General features: G+C 18.4%; 5 protein-coding genes across 5 annotated transcripts in view; 3 read left to right on the top strand and 2 right to left on the bottom strand.

Annotated features, from left to right (window-relative positions):
- The window catches only part of PGSY75_1353000 (tryptophan-rich antigen), a gene marked incomplete at both ends in the record, with an annotated part of 2,322 nt that extends 951 nt beyond the window's left edge, over window positions 1-1,371 (top strand). Inside the window, one exon of the mRNA XM_018787562.1 lies at window positions 1-1,371. This exon is cut by the window's left edge and continues 636 nt beyond it. Coding sequence (XP_018640304.1) covers window positions 1-1,371 — 1,371 coding nt within the window.
- Window positions 1,372-3,496: 2,125 nt separating this feature from the next.
- PGSY75_1352900 (putative exported protein) lies at window positions 3,497-5,591 on the top strand (the record flags this gene model as incomplete). Its single annotated transcript, XM_018787561.1, has 3 exons — window positions 3,497-3,538; window positions 3,682-3,737; window positions 3,941-5,591. The coding sequence occupies 3 exons, from the start codon at window positions 3,497-3,499 to the stop codon at window positions 5,589-5,591; spliced, it is 1,749 nt and encodes a 582-aa protein (XP_018640303.1).
- Window positions 5,592-6,307: 716 nt separating this feature from the next.
- PGSY75_1352800 (putative vacuolar fusion protein MON1) lies at window positions 6,308-9,192 on the bottom strand (the record flags this gene model as incomplete). The annotated part of the gene is made up of 3 exons (XM_018787560.1): window positions 6,308-6,712; window positions 6,837-6,957; window positions 7,082-9,192. The coding sequence occupies 3 exons, from the start codon at window positions 9,190-9,192 to the stop codon at window positions 6,308-6,310; spliced, it is 2,637 nt and encodes an 878-aa protein (XP_018640302.1).
- Window positions 9,193-10,210: 1,018 nt separating this feature from the next.
- Window positions 10,211-17,803, bottom strand: PGSY75_1352700 (putative P-loop containing nucleoside triphosphate hydrolase; the record flags this gene model as incomplete). The annotated part of the gene is made up of 1 exon (XM_018787559.1): window positions 10,211-17,803. One exon carries the CDS (start codon window positions 17,801-17,803, stop codon window positions 10,211-10,213), a length of 7,593 nt encoding a protein of 2,530 aa, XP_018640301.1.
- Window positions 17,804-19,885: 2,082 nt separating this feature from the next.
- PGSY75_1352600 (hypothetical protein) lies at window positions 19,886-22,971 on the top strand (the record flags this gene model as incomplete). The annotated part of the gene is made up of 15 exons (XM_018787558.1): window positions 19,886-20,192; window positions 20,306-20,379; window positions 20,503-20,549; window positions 20,649-20,746; window positions 20,914-20,961; window positions 21,182-21,260; window positions 21,405-21,467; window positions 21,641-21,674; window positions 21,794-21,852; window positions 21,934-22,019; window positions 22,110-22,213; window positions 22,318-22,375; window positions 22,494-22,583; window positions 22,723-22,806; window positions 22,934-22,971. The coding sequence occupies 15 exons, from the start codon at window positions 19,886-19,888 to the stop codon at window positions 22,969-22,971; spliced, it is 1,269 nt and encodes a 422-aa protein (XP_018640300.1).
- Between the last annotated feature and the right edge of the window lie 262 nt (window positions 22,972-23,233).

The raw sequence follows: 23,233 nt of genomic DNA, 5'->3' as shown, positions 1-23,233 counted from the left end.
GAAATTGAGGTACCTCATGGAAAAGTTCAAGAGTTTGAAGAAGGAATAGAATTGTTTGATGAAGGAGTAAAATTACTTAAAGGAAGTGCAGGATTGGAAGATGATGGAAGTGAAATAAATGAAATAGAAATTGTTTTTGAAAAACCAAATATTACAGAAGAAGAAAAAAAAAAGAAAAAAAAACAGCTAGTAGAAAATTGGATTAATGATATAAATAAAATGGTTGATACAGAAGTTCATAAAATTATATCAGAAATAGAAAACGATAAAGATGACATGTCACATTACTTAGAAGAAAATATTGAATCTTATGAAATGTCTAGTCAAGAAATGAATCTAACAAAAACTAAGGCATATAATAATATGTCAGAAGTGACACAAATGAATGAGCAAAATTTTAATCAACATTCAAATGTAAATAACTATGAAAATATAAATACAAATACAAGTGTAAATTTATTTAACAATTTAAGTACAAATATAATTCCTCAAGATCTTTTACATAACCATTCAAGTGAAAATACAAATTCTGAAGAAGATTTAAATAATAGTTTAAATGCATATGGAAATAATGACAAAGATGTAAATAAAATGGAAGGACATAAACTAAATATATTTGAACGTAAAAGTAAAGCATGGAATGAATGGAAAAAAAATACAGAAATAGAATGGGCATCGTTTATGCAATTGGAACAAGAAAAAAAAAGAAAATTCATAAATAAAAAAATTAACGATTGGGAAGAATGGTTTCCAACAATATATAATAATTGGCTAGCTTATGTTAATAACTTGGAAGAAGATTTTATGCATGATAAATGGGAATTTTGGTTAAATTGGAAAAAAGACGATTGGGAAAAGTTGATAGACTCTGAGTGGACCAAACAAATGGAAATAAAATTTAGAGAATTTATGAGAACAGCAGAAAGTAGTTTAAAACAAAAACAAATGAAACGTTGGAGTGTATGGAAATCTAATAAATGGAATGGTTTAAATGGATGGAAAAAAAGAGATTGGAATTTTGAAGGTGATGATATGTGGGTAAATCAATATACGCCTGTACAAAATGAAAACAAACTGAAATGGCAAGAATTATCTATACAAGAAGACATCGAATGGTTAGATTGGGTAAAAGAAAAAGAAAGTTATATGAATAATAAACAATGTACAGTATGGGAAACATGGAAAGAAGAAAAAAGAAAATGGTTTGAAAAATATATTAATATAATTAAGAAGGATTGGTTAGATCATAAACCATGGAAAATTTGGAAAGTACAAAGAAATAAAATGTTTCAACCGCTCGAAAGTTCAGAAAATGAAGAATTATATGATATTGAGCATAATGAAAAGCTAGCTGTTTTGTTTGAATATTAAAAGTAATATAATATATATGTATATATATATATATATATATATATATATATTATATGCATATTAAAATAAAATACATTGATACAAATTAAATGGCTGCTGTCATTTACCTATGTATTTCAATTAAAATATATATATATATATATATATATATATATATTATTTATAAGTAGGATCATTATTTATAATGATTTTAATATTTATCTCCCTTGTTTTTATAATAAAAGAAAAGGTAATATCTATTAACAGAATTATATATTCTGATATACAGAACAATTGTTATATAATATAAACAAAACACAAGAAATAAATTAAAAAAATAAATAAATAAAATAATATAAAATAAAATAAAATGAAAAAAATTTTAAAAAAAAATTTTTAACAATGTCAAAGTTATTAATTTTTACATAATTTTTTTAAATACATCATAATTTGAATATGTCACCTTTTTTATAATGAACTTATTTTATAAAAAAGGATTTGTTTACCCAATTATATTTTTTATGTATATATTTGTGTATATTATTTTATTTATTTATTTTTTTTTTTTTATAATTAATATAATTTTTGTTCTCATTTTACCCTTTTTCTTTTATTTGATTTTTAATATATTTTTTTTATTATTATGAAACTTTTAGTATATCTTCAATTCAATCTGATTTTTGTAAATATAAAAGATTATATATAAAATTATATAGTTTATATGTTCTATAATAAATATATAAAATCATATTTTGCGTGATACTTTAAAAATATACATAACGACTATTGAATAATAATATGGCAACAAAAAATTATAAAGATATATATATATATATATATATATATGTTGTTTATATTTAGATAATAAAAATTTTTAAATTGCACTTTATTATATAAACATATATATTATTCCCATTAAAATATAATATCTCTTAAAATATATATATTATATATAAACCACATAAAATATATATATTTATATTTATATATTTATAATTGACAATTACTTGGTTATATAATAGTCAAGTCTTTTTTATTATAATTATAATATTTTATTGTATTGTTGTATGGTATTATATATATATATTTCATGAAGTCTTTAATGAAAGAAATATAATATAAATATTTATATATTTTTTTTTTTATTTTTCTAATATAATATGCTTTTAGTCTTTTCAACTATTAATACTTCATTTTTTATATAAAATTTAATTGTTCTTTATAGTTCAAAATATATACATATAATATATATTTATATTTCTTCTATATATACTTATATTTACATCCTTAAAGGAAAATGCAACATGCTAACAAATATTTCTTATTTCTTGATTATATTAAATTAAAATATTTAAATAAAATTTACATATAAAAAATTATAAAAATATGTATTCTTATTTTATTTATAAAATATAATATTTTTATTATTTGTTTAATTATTTATATCAATTTATAAAATGTAAAATATTTCTATATATATATATTATATTTGGATGTGGGTTGTTCCTTTTTTCGTAGGATATTTATGCGTACTACTATGTGGACAATAAAAAAAAAAAAAATAATAATAAAACCATTTTGATAATATATATATATATATATTTTTCATATTTGCATGGGTTCTGATAGATATATAAAATTTTATAAAAAATATAATCATTTATTAAAAATTAAAATTATAAATAATAATGAAGAATATATAATTCGAAAAAAATAATAAATAAAATAATTTTTTAATATAGAAAATCAAAAATGGACTAAACCATATTTATCTAAAAAAGGAATTATAATAATTCGACACTTAAAAAAATATATATAGATTTATTATTTTTGACAGGATTTCTTATTTTATTTTTTTTTTTTTTTTTATAAAATTTTTTGTATCTCCTATATTTAATGTATAAAGAATAATAATATAAAGATGCTTATTGATTTTTAATAAATTATATAAAGAAGTCCTGAAAAAAAGAAAATAAAAAAAAAAAAAAAAAAGTGAAAATAAATAAACATGTTGTACAATAATATAATGAATAATGAAATGTAATTTGTTTTAAATAATGCTCTATTGTAATTTATATACGATTTGATATAATATATATATATATATATATATATATTTTTTATTTGAACCATAATATTTTCTCCAATGAGAGTTTTCTGGGTTGTACTTTGTTACTTGCATACTTTGGTAAAATAATTATACATAAAATGATATAACAAAAAAGAAAAAAACAAAATTAATAATAATAAATATTATTATTATAAACATAATAATATTCTTCACAACATATATATTATTTTTATTTTTTTTTTTAATACAATTTTGTTTAGGTGGAGAGAGTAAATATAAAAATACAATTTATTAGTCTACTACCAAATATAAAAAAGTATTCTATTTATTAATTTAATTTAAAAAAAAAAAAAAAAAAAGAAATAATAAAAATAGAATTAATACATATGTATATTTTTTGTTAATCTTAATAAAATGTCTATTGTTATTAATATACATAACTTACATATATATAAAATATATATATATATATATATATATATATTTATATTATTTTATTTTTATTTTTTTACTTTATAGTTATCCTGATACTTACTTTTTTGATTATTCAAAGATAGAATGGAATAGAAAACTAGCTGAGGTATTTACCTACACAGATGATAATATTGTAAATACATTAGGTTCTAATATTAAAGAAGTAGAACATCAATATAATAGAGGTGAAATAAATATCCCTGAAGGTGTAGTAGGGCATGGATGTGAAAATTTAAGAGAAATATTTCCTGAATTAGTTGATGAATTAGTTCTGTGGAATTATGATAAAGAACTGAAAAAAGAAAAAGAATTATATAAAACTACTTATAATGTATTAAAAACATTTGAGAGTGAGGTAAACGTATATAACAATGATTCACTTCGAAGTATGAACACAATATTACGATCATTATATAAATCTATATCATATAATGATATAAGGTTATTACGATTAATGTGTGGAAACAATATGGACTTAAATATTAATGCTAATGGACAATTAATGGTTAATGGTAAATGTGTTTCGGATTATTTAACTAACATTTCCTTTGAAACTAATATAGAATTTGTTTCAGATGATATAAAATCAAGTATAAATAAAAAAGTTACTCTACACCATGGGAAGTTATTACATTTAACTTCTGAATTTATAAAATTACAAAGATATATTAAATATTTACATTTGATTGTTGTTAGAATGCCTTTAGTTTATTTTCGAAGTGCTAATAACTTTTTACTTATGTTTCAAATTAATGCAATGCTAATACTTGAAGAAAGACTAAATAACGTATTATATATGAATTATTTAGAACAATTAAGTTTAGGAAAAAATTATTATACTCTTAATATTGATACTCTGCTTTTTTTAATTAATGATATGCTTAGAATAACAAAATCGACTATAGATTCAGAAGTGCATAGATCTTTTGTGAAGTTAAATAAAGCTCTTAATGGAGATTTGAAATGTATATTAGCTATATTTTTATATATATTGAATGAAGCAAAGTCAGAAAATAAAAGATCTATGCAAACGTTAGAAGGAGAAACACAAGATGATATAAATAATCATCCTATTTTATTAAATGTGAATAAAATATTATTAGATGAACAAAAAAACATTAAACTATTAAAAGACAAATTTCAAATGTTTGTAAAAAATGTATTTAATTTTGATATTAATGAACCTACTATACGAAATCTGCAACAAAAATTATATGAATTCAGAAAAGCAGAAATTATGAATCTATTTTATATTACAGCTCATCAAATAATTACATTGAAACAAATAATTAAATATAAAAATTTTATTGAAGATTTAAAAAAAAAAGGACAACAACGTAGATCGTTATATAGGAGATTAATTGATAGTTTTATACTTCCACAATATACTGGAGTTTTAACATTTCATACAGATGAATATGATTTATTGTTAAGTGATTTTTTGCGTATAAAAGAAGAAGGAAATATTCATTTTAATCTCTTAGGGGGAAATAAAACCTTAAGAAGCTTGTCAAAACAATGTCTTTTTGAAATAAACAAATTAAAAATTCTTAATAAATTATATTTTGAGTTAATGGAAGCAATTGATATCTTACATGATGCCTCAATAGAAGATCGAAATGAAAAAATTTATAGTAAAAAAAAAATTATATTTTATTTATATGTAATTAAAAAATTCAATGACAGATGGGTATAGACATACAAACATAAATATATATATATATATTTAATAAAACATATGCAATTTGTAAATTTAAAAATCTTTCCACTTTATAATAATAAAATATGCCTTTGTAAACTCAAATATTTTAAAACAATACATATCTTTTTATGTACATTCCGATATATATTTTGTTATATTATATATATATATATACAAATGAAGTAAAAAAATCTGTGATAGATCTATTCCATTAGCTATATATTTGTATATATATCTTGTCATCCATTTTTATGTATTATATTTTTATTTTTTATTTGTTAAATAAATTCATTTAATATATAATTTAGTATATGAATTATTAATTTGTTATAATACATATTTATGTATAGAAATTATAAAATAAATTACGTCTTATAATTATCATTAAAAAAAAATAATAAACTAAAATGAACTTACACATACCCATATTAATATGTGTATATATAAAAGTCAAACGATAAAAAAAAAAAAAAAATATATAAAAAATAAGACAACAGGAAAAAATTGATTCTATAGAATTAATATATTTATATAATAAATATAATATATTCATCAAAATATTCAAATATATATATATATATATATATATATATATATATATATATGTGTTTATGCACAAATATAAATGTTATTATTAATAGTCTATATAATATCCTTAAAAAAGGAAAAAATATAAAAAAATAATCAATATTATTTAAAAGTAAATATTATCAAGATGTTATTTGTTTTATATTATTAATAAATATCTCTTTATGATGTGTTGAAATAATTTTTAAAATTTCATTAATATTTTCATCATTAATTATTACATAGAAAGGAACAGATAAATATAAATGATATAGATTCGTTTTAATACAATAAAATTTCTCATACTCACTTTCTATATAAATCTGTGTAGGTAATTTACAATCCTTCATTATATCATCACATTTTTGGTATACCCTGAATATTCTTTTTATCTTTTCATTACTAATTTTCGAACTATAATATTGTTTTAAGTATGGAATGTAATAACATAAGTGTATAATATCTATCCCAGGAATTTGTGGTAATGCAAAGGGTGCATTGTTTGACGCCTTTACTATTTCATCATAGCAACCGGTACTGATTAATGTCTAAAAGGAAATAAACATATATATAAAAATATATATATATATAAATAAATAAATATATATATATATATATATATATATATATTTATTTAAATGTGTGTATACTATTTATTTATTTTTTACTAACCGATTCAATCATGGATGTATGCCTTGAAAGATGGAAAAAATCCCGAGAAGAAGCATGAGAGCAAATATAAACGCAACATATCTTCTTCTTAATATAATTTATGTAAGCATACAAGAACAAGCTAAGAAAAAGAAATATGACAAAAAGAAATATAATAAATGTAAAAATATGACATATTATATAATATGTTAAATATATTTCAATATACATAAATATATAGTGTTCCATTTTTTTTATAAACTCACTTTGGATTGTATATCGGTAAACATATAGGGGTCCATGATTCCGCATTTTTAAATGATTTCATAGATGTTATCATATTAATAATAATAATAATATCCATAGAATTTAATGTATATTTTGATAATGACAAACCTATAATTTTATCATCTATAATTAAAAAGGAGAGTAAGACATTGCTGATTTTAAAAGAGGATATAAGATTATGTACTTTATTACGATAATCTGGTTTTAAAGGTAAAGGTTCAAATCCATCTAATAAGGAATATAAATTTTTTGAACATGAAGATATTAAATTACACATTAATAAGTCTGCTCCATCTAATAAATATCTTATATCAAATGAAGGTTTAATTTGAAATGATTTATCAATACTTTTTGTTAATAAGGAAATAATTTGTGAATATATATAATTCAGGATATTCATTATATAATTAATGCTTTCATTTACTTTAGAAATACAAACAAGATATAAAACTTCTTTATCTAAAAATACCACTTTCGTATTATTACTAATAATATATTTTAACGTATTTTTTTTTGGAGCTAATCCATTTGTTTTTTTATTAGATTTATTATTATCAATATTTATATCATTAAAATTAAATGTTTCAACTTTAGATAAAATAGCCAATAAGGTTCCAAAAAAGCTTGTTAAATTTTCTTCATTACCATATCTTGTAAATACAGGTTTTCCAGAAAATGTGAAAATAAAAAAGTGTCTTTTATGTTTATACCATAATGTATTTGTTTGATCCTCATTAACTTTTTTTTTTTTTAATAAAAATTTGGAATTATTTATATTATCTTGATTTTCATTATTTTCAAAATAATTTAAAATATCTAATTTCTTATTAAATTTTTCACTTTTCAAATCTTCATCATCGTCATCATAATCAAATTCGATATTTTTTATATCTTCTTTTATATGTATATCATTATCAATATTAGATTCATTATCTTTTACTTTTTCATTAATATATTGGGAATTATTCTGTTCCTCAAAATTATTTAAATCAGATTTAATTAGCTTACTCTTTTCTATATTTTTATCACTTAATTCATAATCCATTTCATTTTTATTATCAAGAATATACTTTTGCTCTCTATTCATATCATTAGTACATTCCTTTTTATGGTCTCCTTGTGATATATTTATGTTTTCATTTGTGTTATTATTTTTATGGTCTCCCTTTTCTTCATTTTCTTCATTTTCTTCATTTTCTTCATTATCATTTCTTTCTATTTCTTCTTTTCTTTCTACTTCCCCTTTTGCAACATGTTCATGTTCTCCTTCACTCAAAAACATATTTTTGCTATCCTCTTTGTGATCATCATCACAAGGTGGTTTATTATCTATAAAATTATTCGTTTCCATACTATTTAAAGATAGCATAATATGTTCTTCATTACTTAAATCTCTAGTATCAGTACAACCTTCATTTAGAGTCTCCTGTTCAATTATATGAACAGAATTTTCTTCAAAAGATTTTTTTTCATTTTTAATATATGTAATATCATCATTATTTTTATTTGTATTTTCACTTTCACTATTTTCATTATTTTGTATATTATTATTGGTTATTTCGAATGTACCAATAACATTATTTTTTTGTTCAATATAAGATGATTGATTATCTTTATAAATTAATGTATTATTTTCAAATGAAGATTTCATAACATCTTTATTTATTGTTATATCATTTTGTAAGATATGTATGTTATTTTCCACTGAATTATTATTTATAGAATTATCATTATTTTCTTTATCTTCAAAAAATTTCTCCAAATCATCATCTGTATAAGAATTATATACTTCTTCATATTGTGATACATTTTGATCACTTCTCATTAAAAATTGTTCACAATATTCTTCTTCATTAAAAAGGAAAACATTTTCCTCGTTTTCTTTCATATCATCTATACCATTAACATCATAAAACTTTATGTCATCATTCATTAAAGAATTATCATCATTTGTATTATTTTGTATTATTTCACTTTCTTCAAATACACTATCTATCGATTTATCCTTATCATTTAAATAAGTAGATGAAATTATATTTTTCTCTTTCTCATTTTTATTACTATTTTCATTATCACATGTAATTTCCATCTTTTTTTCCTTTTATTTTTAAACAATGCTTAAAAGAATATATAATAAAAAAAAATAAATAAAATAATATAATATAATAAATGAGATAAAAATAAAATAAAATAAAATAAAATAAAATAAAAAATATAATAAATATTATTATTTTATGTGGATAAAAGAAACCGCAAAGGTCCTTTATTGATAAATATAAAACATTATATATATATATATATATATATATATATATTTATATAATACATAATATATTATATATTGTACTATGATTTTTTACATTATTCCCTATAACCTTATTTTTCTTCTTCCTATTACTGTTTAAATTATTTAAAATAATATGAAAGAAAGAAAATATATATAATATATATATATATATATATACCTTTTAATATTATAAATATATTTTATGTTAATTTACAAAAGTATAAAAAATAATATATATATATAATATTATGTATAAAAAAAAAGTTAAATACTTATCAATTTTGAGAATAACATAATATATATTATATATATATGTATAAGTACCATCGTAATAATTATATTACTAATATGTAATAATATAATATATTTATTAATTTAACATGATTGTCAAAAAGAATAAAGCTAAAAAGGTTTCATATAAATTTTAATAAAAGTGTAAATTTTTCTTAAAAATTATTTTTAAAAATTAACTAAAATGATAAATATATATATATAATATATATATATATATATATATATATGTATGTATTAAAGTGAGTAAACAAAGTATATTTAAAGAAACATACATATATATAGTTTTAAATAGATACATTTTTAATTCTACTTATATTTCGTATCTTGAAATATATAGAATTATATTTATATAAAATTTTAAAAAGGAACAATATATATATATATTAGTAAATTTGAATTGTATTTAAAAATGTGATAATAATATATATAATATATAAAAAAGAACTAATGTATTAAAAAGAAAATGTTCATATATATATATATATATTTAGAATAACTTAACTTTTGATTTCCCTTTTCTTTGATATCATTTTTTCGGCTGTTGCAATTGATAATTTAATAAGGAATATATAATTGTGTAAAAATGGTTGAGATCATTTATAATTAAAGATGAATTATTCGAAGTATTTTCAATATGTCTATGTGTTGTGTTTAAATAATGTTCATTTAAATGTAAAGATAATTGTAATTTATTTTTTTTAAAAAAATATAGAGGCTTTTTAAATTCATAGGCTTTCTTATACAAATTGTAATTACCAAGAACATATAAACCAAATCTTGCTCGAGAAAAAGCTACAATTAATCTTTTAATATTTTTCATATATCCTATACTTCTTGATCTTACTAAAGATAATATAATATAATCATTTTGTTTTCCTTGATATTTATCAACAGTTGTTACTTTTTTAGGCATACCTATTAACTTATTATACATACAATTTTTTTTTAATATATCTAATATTAATTCTTTTTGACCATTATATGTTGTTAAAATAGTTATTACATCATTTGGATATCCTATTAATCTCATATACATATATATTGCAACCGTCATTTCAGCTTCTAATAAATTTTGATAAAAATAGGGTATAGGAGAATATTCTTCAGAAGGTACATGTATAAACTGATATGTATATGTAAAACCCGGATTGAATGATTTTACAAAATTCTCTTTATATATACATTCTAAATTAGATATTTCGATATTATATTTACTATAGAAATATTTATAGATATTACATATTTCACTTCTCATACGACCTTGCTCATTTAAATATATAGATGGTAAATCTAATCTTAAAAATCTCTTATATAAAGATTGTTCATAATTAGCAAAATCTTTGATGTATTTATTTTTTATTATAGGTGGTAATTGATTTGAATCTCCAACAAATATAATTCTTTTTAATTTACTTTTATAATATCTATTTTCTTGAAGTAATAAAGGTAAAAACGTATCATTTTCTGTTATTTGTGTACATTCATCTATTATAATATTATCAAAATAAAATTGTAGTTTTGCTATTTTACTTCTATTAATACTAGCATGTGTACATGTCATTGCAATTACTCTAGCTAGCTTAGCAATAATATAAGTACATCTTTCTCTTTGATTTCTTAAAACTTCAAATGCTCTACAATCTTTTAAATGTTCGAAATTTTTAAATAATTTTGATAAATAATATTTACTTACATATAAATCATCTTCACCCTGGTGAAATTGAATATGTAAATGATTTTCGTCTACATGTTCATTTATATAAGGATGATTTGTGTTTTTATTTTTTTTCAAAATGTTTTCATTTTTATCATTATCCTCTAAATGATTTATTTGAGCTATATCAACACTATTTTTATTGTTACTACGCGAATTATCATTTAATACATCATCATTGTTAATATTATTATCATTATTATCATAATCCATATTGATTACTCCATTTGTAACATGATTTTCATCTGATATAAAATTATTTTCCACAATTTTATCTTGAACCTGTAAATTATATTCTCCTTTTTTATTTTCATATAATTTGCTCTTATTCTCTAGATACGTTTGAACTGATATTCCTTTTAATTTTAAATTTATATACTTTTTAAAAGGAAATAATATATTATATATACTTAGATTTAATACCTTTAATTGTTTTTCTGGATGTATCAAATAAAAATATGGTTCATCATCTTTTAATAGATCCATACATTTAATATTCTTACAATTATTATTTTCTTCCATATTATAATTTTTCCATAACAATTCATCTATATTATTATCTTCATGATTGTGAACATATATCTTAGGACATAAAAATAAGTTATATATATCATAATCTTCAAGAGAGGATGATAAATATAAATTAAAAAATTCATCCACCTTCTTTTCTTCATTGTTAAATTTATTTTTAAAAAGATATACAAATTGAAAATATAAGTAAATTCTTTTTTTAACATATCTTTCATAATATTGATTAGCAGTTAAACAATTATATATTTTTTGGTTATTATATGATTCTGATAATAAATTAACATCATTTAATAATTTTTGTCTTAAATCTAACATATAATTTATTCTTCCATATTTAGAAAAATTAAAATTTTCATCATCATAATTATATATATTATTAAGTTCATAGGTGTTCATATATTCATCTTTCATATTATATTGTTTACTTAACTTATCATTCATAATTTCATATTCATTTATAAAATTTTCAGAATCTACTTCCCCCATTCCAACTCTACATAAATATTTTTGATGAATTACATTTTCTTTTACTAATAAATTAAAAATATAATTTAAGCAACTATTACTATGGGTACAAATAAGTATTTTTTCGTTTTTTTTATTATTAAATAATATATTAATAATTTTATTTAAGATACTAGTCTTACCACTACCTGGAACCCCTTCAATGATAGTTATTCCTTTATATATACCACTCTTTATACATTCTATTTGTCTTTCAGTGTAATATATATTTTTCTTAATAATTTCTTTTTTTTTCTCATTATTTATGTATTTTACATTTGTGCTATTCTTTTTTTGTGTATGTATTAACAATCCTTCTAAAGGATAATTTGGATCTTCATATATTTTATTTTGTAATCGATATATGCCATCTTTAATTCTTATATATTTTATGGAATCTTCTATAACTTTATGATAAATATTCTTTATTTTGTTCTGATCCTTAATGATAACACATTTGTTGTTATTTTTTTGTGTCATGTTATCAAGGGTTGCTTCACTCTTATCATCATCATTATGGATATTATTATCATAATTATGTTTATCATAATGATCACCATTAATAACTTCATTATTATTTTTTTTCTTTTTTGTTTTATTTGGTATATTCCTATTATTATTATTTATTATTTTTTTTTTTTTTTGTGTGGAACCATCTTCATACTGATTCTCTTCAACTTGCTCCACGACATTTTTCTCATTTTGCTCTTTACATAAAAAATTATTAAAAATTAAAAAATATTTCTTTTCCTTAAATTCAAATTGGAATACAAAAAAATTATTATGACATTCATATACAAGATCAATATTTGTTACAAACTTTGACACAAAATTAGTGTCATCAATTTTATATTTATTGATTACACAAATATGATAAAATAAACTTTCTATAATATTTTTTTCTAAGACATTTCGTTTCATACAATCCTTTTCGTGTTCATATTTTATTGGTACATAACTTAAATAAAGTGGTTCAATATATTCATTTAAAAAATCATGTACATTAAAATTATTATCATTTAATATGTTCATATAAGACAAATCCACACACATATATCCAACATTTGTCGTTTTAAGTATATGTCCTATATTCAAAAAGGTATTCAAGTAATTAATATCATCTACATTTCTTTTTATAAAATTCAAAAGAGCTTTATTGTAAAAATACTTATTTTTAATTAAAGATTTGGATGATTGTATCTCATCATCATTTGATAAAACATCGCTTGCGTTTGAATTATTATAGTTATTACGAGCATCATTATCTGTAATATTATCACTATCAGTTTTGTCCTCATCATTAATATTATCATTATTATTATCGTCGCTGCCCGTTTGGTACTCAACACTGTTATTATCACTGTCACTTTCATCTTCTTCAATTTCTTCATCCTTATCAGGATGATAAACCTTTTGCAATGTTTCGTCGTAATATTTTATCGAACTATCACAGTAACCCAAAAATATGTCATGCACCCAATGAGGTATTATTGCATCATCAGGATTGAGAATTAATGTCTTAATATTATTTAGAATGTAATAGAAATTATTTTCCTTTTGTTTTCTTCTTATTAAAAGATTAAAGGATTCATATATGTCTGGATTATTTAGAATATCTTTTTGATATTGTATATAATCTAAATATACTGTAATTTTTTTTAAAGTACATTTTTTACTATTAATATCTTCATCATCATTGCCCATATTAGCATATTTTACTACTTCACAACCTCTAACATAATTAATACCTAATAATTTTTTCATATCATTATCATTTATAACATTTAATTTATTTTTATATAAGTTACTATAATTTCTCACAGAAACAAGAAATAATATATCAGAAGATCTAATCATATTCCATTCATTTTTTATTCTTTCATATTGTTTATATCTTAAATCAATAATTATTTCTGCAGTCACTTTTTTATTATCATCATCAACATTAATAATTTTGAATGAATCAATTTTATTACTCATTCTCCTTTCATTGGCAAAATAGGTATTTTCAATTTTGTTAATATCAACAATAATAGATTTTAATTGATATTCATTATATATATTTTTATTTATATGATTATCATCATCAAGAATAACATCATTTTCTTCTATATCATTATTAGATTTTCTTTTTTTCGTCATATTATTTACATTATCTACAATATTAGATAATTGATAATTATCTTTATCGTCATTATTATAATAATTTTTTTTATATTCTTTTTCATTCATATTATGATAATCTATATTATCATCATCAATTTCATATACATATTTTAATATAGTACTTTCATTTACCTTTTTATTTTTTGGATTCGTTTCATAAACATATTCTAAAATATTTTTCTTTATATCATAATAACTTTGTAATTTGAATAAATTATATATTCTAAAAATATAATCATTTATACATAAATATTGTAAATTTAATTTAAATAATGGTTTTGTATAAAGTATATATTTTTTTTTTTTGTTTTTTTCATTAGTTTTATTTTTTATGTCTTCATTAGAATCTATTAATATATTATCAAATAAATCCATTTCATTTGGATAGTCACATTTTTTTTCAATTTCTTCAAATATGTTTTTCTTAAAACTTAAATTTTCAATTAATAATATAATATAAAATATTTTCTTCTTTTCATGAAATATATTTAAATGATTAAATAAATAATTATATTTATTTTTATTGTAGGAGTTATATTCTTCTGAATTTTTTTCCACTTTACTTTCAAGTTTTTTTTCTATTTTTTCTTCATTTCTTTTATTATTCCCCTTTCTTCCTTTTTTCCCCCCCCTACTACTACTACTATTATTATTATTATTATTAATATTATTATTATTCATATTATTCATATTATTAATATTATTAATATTATTATTATTATCATTCATATGTGTATCACTGGTGATGCTCGCCTTTTTTTTCGGTTCACTTATACTTTCATCATCCTCAATATATGTATCCATTTTGATTACATATTTCAAATTTTGACATAAAAAAGATAACACATTGTGATCTAATTTGGTTAGATTTTCCCACATTTCTTTTTTTTTGTCCATCACATAAACAGATTTTAAATAATAATTTTTTAAAATATTATGATCCTTATAATATTTATAACAAAATATTTGGAAGGACTCAAAGTTTTTATAATGTTCATTATTAATTTCCAAATATGTTAATGGATTCCCTGAAAAATTGTCTATATACATTTCCATATAATATTTAAACAATTTTATTAATTCTTTGAATTGCCTGTTGTGTTTATTCAATTTCGATATTTTACAATAAATATATACATTAAAATATTTTAAAAAGATATATAATATTCGTCTAGAATAAAGTTGACTTAATAAATCGATAAAAAACTCAATACACTTTTCAATAAATAATAAAATATATTTATTATTATTTTGTGTACATGTATCTTTTTTTGGAACTTTATTTTTTCTATATATATATACTTTATTATTCATATCTTTAACTTTTTTTTCATATTTTGAAAATATATTTAATATTTCATCTTTCATATAATGTTCATTATTATTATTATTATTATTATTATATTCATTATACTGATATAAATCATCTTCACTAGAAAAATATTTATAATCATTTATAATATTTTCTTCTTTATTTTGTAACTCAAAATTAAAGGACACATTTGTATTCTTATTATACTTTTCATCATAAATTTTGTTTTCACATTTCTGTAGCATATCCATATTTTCTAAATATGAAATTGTATTATCTTCCTCTGTGATATTTTCATTTATTATTTTTAATTTTTCTAATAGTTGTGTACCAATTTTTTTATTATCATCAAAAGTATATAATATATCATCATCATTTTCAAAAATATTCATTTTGTCAAATACATTCTCACCATCTGATGTATCCGATAAAATATCTGTATCATTTACATCATCGAAATTATTTCTTTCTACATAATCTAAAACTAATAGAAAATAATTTATAAGGTTGTAGAAAAATGCATTTTTATTTATAAATAATATAACATTTTCATCATAAGAAAATTTGTTTTCTTCATTTTGAATACTATCATTAATTTTTGTAGATGATTTTCTCCTTTTCTTCTTATCATGATTTCGAATATTTTGTTCCTCTTCTTGAGTATCCAAAATACAGTTACTAGTATATATTGATAAAAGATCATAATTTTCATAATTGTGATATTTCCTTTTCATAACATTTAATATATTATTATATAACAACTTTGCATCCTCATTTGTTTTAAATAGAAAGTTATTTAAATATGTTTCATTAATATATATCCATATAAATGGATTACATAAATCTACACACAATTTAAAAAGAAATTTCTTATCTATACTAGAATAAATATTAATAAAAAATTGTAATATATAACTTTTTTCTAAAAAATTTAATTTAAATAATTTTTCTCTATATCTTTTCAAATTCTCCAACAATATTTCATCATTGTTACTTTTCAAATGAAATGATAAAAATTCACTGATAACAAAATTATAATTTATTAACTTGAGTGTATTAAAAAATAAATTATTAAATTTTTCTATAAGAAATTCTTTATATAAATTATATTTCTCATCAATATTAAAAATATTTGTATTTCCATTTAAACCATTCTTTTCATTATATACTAATTTTTCAAATTCATCAATTTTATTATATATTAATTGTTCCCAGATTTCATGCTTCCCCTTTTCTTCATATTTATAACAAAGAAATATTACGATAGATAATAAATGTTTTAAATGTACATTCGTTTTATTATTTAATTCATCATTCGGATGAAAAAATATGTTGTTATTATTTAATTCATAGAATTTATCATACATATTATAATAAGGCCATAATATTTTTTCAAAATATTGATAATTTTCTAATTTCTTTAAATGTACTGATTTAAAATTTTTTCTTCTTAAATAATCATATGTTTTTCCAATGATCTTTAAAGGATTGTTGTTATATTCCATATCATCATTAATATTATTATTCTTACAATGGTTACTATTACTATTACTATTATTTATTTTATCATCATTTATATTATCATCATTTTTTTTATTCTTACAATGCGCACTTTCCTTCTTTTTTATATTACAAAAGTGTTTAAAATCTATATGTTCAATTAAAAATTTTATATCCTCCTCATCATCTTCATTTTTTATATTATTATTTATTTCATTTAAATTCTTTGTACTTTCTTCCGCTTTTTCTAAATTAGTTGCTTCATCATTTAAACTATCATGCGCTTTCTCGTTAATAGAACTATTTGTGTCGAATGTTTCTTGTAAACTATTTTTTCTTGAAGAAGATTTATCACTTCCTTTTCTTTTTTTATTTACAGACGTTTTTCTCATCTTTTAACCATAACACATAAAAATATCTTTTCTCAAAATAGGAAATTTTATATGTTTAATTTAGTTTTTACTTCTATATATATAAATATATATATTTATTTTTTTCTTCCATTATATATTATATATAATATAATATAATATATATATATATTTTGTATGGAATAATTTAATATTTAACTTTTTACTTTTTTTCTTCACTTGAAAAATTAATAATCATATTTAATCTTATTTGTTAAAAGGTACATAAAAAATTAATAAAAAAAAATAAAATATATATATATATATATCCTTTTGATAAAGAAAATTCTCCATTCATTTTATACCTTGTTAATTATTAATTCTTCATTAAAATTTATAAAATATCAGGTTATTGTTTCATTCCACATATTACAATTTTCTTAAAATGTTCTTAATTATAATCAGATGTTATATAATATAATAATATTATTATATATATTATAATATATATTAATATTTTTTTATGCATATATATATATATAATATATATATTAATATATATATAATTATATCATATGTATAAATAAGATTTATATATATATTTTTTTTCATATTTAATTGAAAATATTTTTATGCTTACTCTATTCCTTCTATTTTGTAAATTTATTCCACGTATATTTTTTAAAAATATATATCAAAAAAATTATTGAACTATATATTTAATTATAAACATTTAAAAAAAAAAATTTTTCTTTTTTATGTCATTTCTTTATTTGGGACCTAATGTTTCTATATTATATATAATAAAAAAAAAAATATAACTAAATATCCATGATTAATACTTGGAAAAAAGAACTATAAATATATAATATATATGATGAATTTGTTGGTATTACTTCTGAATATCTTTTAATATTATTTTCCTACTAATTAATTAATATATATATATGTATATTATATAATATGTAAATTTTTTTTTTTTTTTTTTTTTTACAATAATGATTATTTAAAAACAATATGTTGAAATATCTACATATATTATGATAAACTAATACTCATCTTTTTAACATAAAATTATTTATATATGTATTCCTCCACAAGGATAGAGACCATATTACATATTCATAAAAATGGTTATATGTAGGAGTTATTTTTACCATGTAAAATACATGTTCTTTATATTGCTGCCGAAAGAAATATTATTTTCTATCCTTAAATCATAATACAAGGAAGAAAAATATATATATATATATATATTTAATGAATTATTATAATAGGAAATATACTTTTTGGTTTGTTTTATCGCCCGATTTCATATTTTTCGAAGGAACATATTAAAATAAAAAAATTGAAACAACGGCAATTCATATATAAACAATATATATATATATATATATATATATATATATAATAAATTATACACATGATTTATTCTTTCTTTTTTCTTAAAAGAAAACAAAATATTATTCATATTATCATTTTGTTTATATATCCTAAATATTCTTTATGCCGCAAATATATTAAATTATGTAGGTACGTTGTGTTGTTATATATTTATAATGTATCTATAATTCTTTCTTTTTTTTTAAATATTTTCTTTAAAACATAAAATGATTACATCATATATTTTAAATATAAAAAAGGATACCTACAGAATATATATTTATTTTATTTATATTTATTATTTTTTTTTTTTTTCCTCATCTATACATACATACATATATATATATATATATATATATATATACATATATTAATTAATTTTTTACATTATAAAAAAATATGAACATAATTTACAATGCACATGGAAATTTAATTTATATAATTTGATTTTTTATATATTTATAAATATAAGAAATATGAATACATTTATTTGTAGAAGACAAAATGTAAGTATAATATATTTTTGCTATGTGTAAACAAATGTATATTAATTTTGTTCTTATTATAATTCTCACATTATATCAATATAATATATATTAAAATAGTCACATGTTTATTTTAAATATCCCTTTGTATATATATATATATATTTATTTATTTATTTACATACTTATCATATTATGTTTTACTTAAGCATGTAACATTTATTAGATATAATATTTATTTTCTTATTATTAAAAAATGAAAATAAAAAGAACTCAAAAAAGTTATACTAATCCTTTAAATTCTTTTTACATTGGATCAGAACAAAATATTTTAAAAAATTTGATTCCTATAAATACTTTAAAAGAAAATAACAATAAAAAGATTATTTATAGCTATAATGTTCTAGATGGATTTAAATATAAAATAATTATTAAAAGGAAAACAGAAAATATAAACAATATATACAAAATAGTTATATCCTTAGATCACCCCAATATAATAAAAATAATTCAATATACTGAATCGGATTATTATGTTACTACCGTGTCTGAATTTTTTTCAGGTTTATATATAATAAAGAAAAAAATAATAAAACATATAAAAGAAGATAAGATAAAACAAAGATCATTATAATTAATATTTATAACCACATATATATTTAATTTTGAATTTTAGATATAAGCTTATATGACACTGTATCCTTCTCTGCAATATATGATGAGGAGAAAATTAGAAAAATCATATATCAGGTTTATAATAATTTATGAAATGAAAAAAAAAAAAAAAAAAAAAAAAAAAAAAATGATATCAACTGTGAATAAATAAATATATACATATATATATTTATTTATGTATATTTTTTCTTTGGTTAGATTATTTTAATTGTAAATTATTTACACTCAAATAATTTTTTACACAAGTAAAAAATAAAACCATATATTGTTCCATTTTATCTAGTTGTTATCGGTATTTTTATTTTTACTTATTAAAATAATATATAATAATTATGCTTTTATAGAAAGTTGACTCCTCATAGTTTCCTCATAAAAAAAATAAATAATGAACTTATGATAAAATTACATGACATTCATAATATTGAAATTATGCCTAGCAAATGTATAATAATCTAAAAAAAAAAAAAACAAAAAAACAAATATACATTTATATATTTATGTCTCAATATGTTTAACATGACACATTAGCATTGATATAGGTATATTCACCTGTTTCTATTTTTCTTTAATATTTTTTTTTTTTATTTGCCTTTCATACCTTATTTATAGTAAGGTCCAAATATAAGAGTCAAAATATTTATAGCATCGGATCCATAAGTAATATATCTATATATATATATATGTAGACACACATTAAGGATAAATATATTTATTTAAAATATTTTTATACATAATATATATTTTTATTACATCTTAAAATATATAAAATTATGAAAACTGTTTATTATAAATAGTTTTGTATAATAATAAATATGATAATAAGTTGTTCATATTTATTTATTTATCCATTTAATTTTATATTTTTTTTTAATTTTAGCGTATTTCTTAGTATGTGGAGAGTTTCCCTTATATTATTATAAAAATAATGAGAAAAAAATTTGTATTTCGAAAAAATTGTAAGTGAATATTAAATATATAAAGGGAAAAAAAAAAAAAAAAAAAAAAAAAAAGGTTAAACATAAATAATAAACGATAATAACATATCATAAAATATATTATAATAATCCCTTTATTATTATTATATTTTATATGTTTGATAGATGGAAGAATTTTTCATATAAAGGTCGAGATTTTATAAAAAAAATTTTACTCGGTAACATGAGGTAGTAATATAAAAAATACATATATATAAATATTATATAATTGAATAATTTAATTATATTTCAAAGTTAAAAAAATTGTCTTTTTACCCTTGTAATTATTGATGCATGAATATATATATATATATATATATATATATATATATATGTAAGCATGAAAATATTTTATTCTGTAGTTCTATTATATCTTTAAGAGAAGCACTAGATCATGTAATAAAATAAATGAAAAAAAAGGAAAAAACATTCCAAAATAAGTTGATATATAGAAAAGTAATATAACTATAATTGATTTAATCTATTTTTGTATTTTTATTTTCCCTTCTTTTAAGGAATGGTTTAAAGAAAATATAAGACAAAATATTTATATAAATATTGAAATGCTAAGAAGGTAGAAATGAAAATAATCATTTATATTTTATTATATTATATTATATAAACCTTCTTAATAATTTATTTTATTTATTTTTAGTATTTATAACTTCTGGAGAAAAAATACATTTAAGAGATATATATTAAATAACCTTGCAAAAATTATAATAAATGAAGAAATATACAGTAAAATAAATAAATTAATCATTAAATAAAATTTACATATAATAAAAATTATGTGCTAATGTTTTATAAAATTATACCATTATTTTATAGCATTCCAATCCTTGTTCTTTTATTTGGATATACTACAACAAGGATCAATTAAATATGATCAATATTTTATTATAATGAAAAAATTAGGACTTTTAGATGGGGATGTAACATATATATATATATATATATATATATGTAGATACATGTGTACATCTTTATTTATATGATATTATATAATTTTTTTTTTTTGTTTTTTCTATTCTTATAGATAAAAATGTCTTTTAATGGATTGGATATTTCCAGAAGTGGAAAAATACAATTTAGTAGTAAATGACTTTTTTTTTTTTATTCCTTTTTTCTTTTCCTTTTTTTTCAAGAAAGGAACAAAAAATTATCATATATTTAGATATATTTATATATTTATTTTTTTTATTTTATGTTTAGATATAATAGCAAGTCTTATGAATAGTTACATCAAGATTAAAAAAACTACTGCGTTCCAATTTTTTAAAAAAGTAGATTATAATAATGAAGGTAATTTATATTTTCCTCATTCTAAAAATGATTTTTCTGTATAATTAAATATACAATTATATGTGTAAAATTGTATTAAAATATTATCCATATTTTTATTTATTATTTTATTTTATTTAACTTTATGTTTTTTATTCAGGTATAATAACGAAAAAGAAACTATATAAGTTTTATAATTTGAAAACAAAAAATGAAATAAATTCCTATGCGAAAAAGAAATTTAGTAAGATACTTTATATATATATATATTTTCAATTTATATAACATACATAAAAAAGGGAATATATATATTGCCAATGTGTATATATATATTATATTATTTATGTTAATTATTTACATATTTTTTACAGCTTTTGAAGAATTCTATAATTACATTAGGAAGGAATAAAGATAATATTTAATTATACATATTTATTTTTTTTTTTTTTTTTTTTCTCATTTTTAATTAATAAATTTACATTGGTTAAAAAAAAAAAAAATTAAATATTAAAATATAAATAAATATATTACTGAAGTATATATATATTATATTTCAATATATAAATTTATATTTAGGTATGGTTATAAAATAAGACGATTTTTTTAATTTACAATATTATAATAATATATTAATATATTACAAATAAGTAATACACATATACTATATATAT

The sequence above is a fragment of the Plasmodium gaboni genome, chromosome 13 (genome assembly GCF_001602025.1).
Source record: "Plasmodium gaboni strain SY75 chromosome 13, whole genome shotgun sequence".
Classification (NCBI taxonomy): Eukaryota; Apicomplexa; class Aconoidasida; order Haemosporida; family Plasmodiidae; genus Plasmodium; species Plasmodium gaboni.
This window is presented reverse-complemented; position numbering and strand designations above follow the sequence as displayed.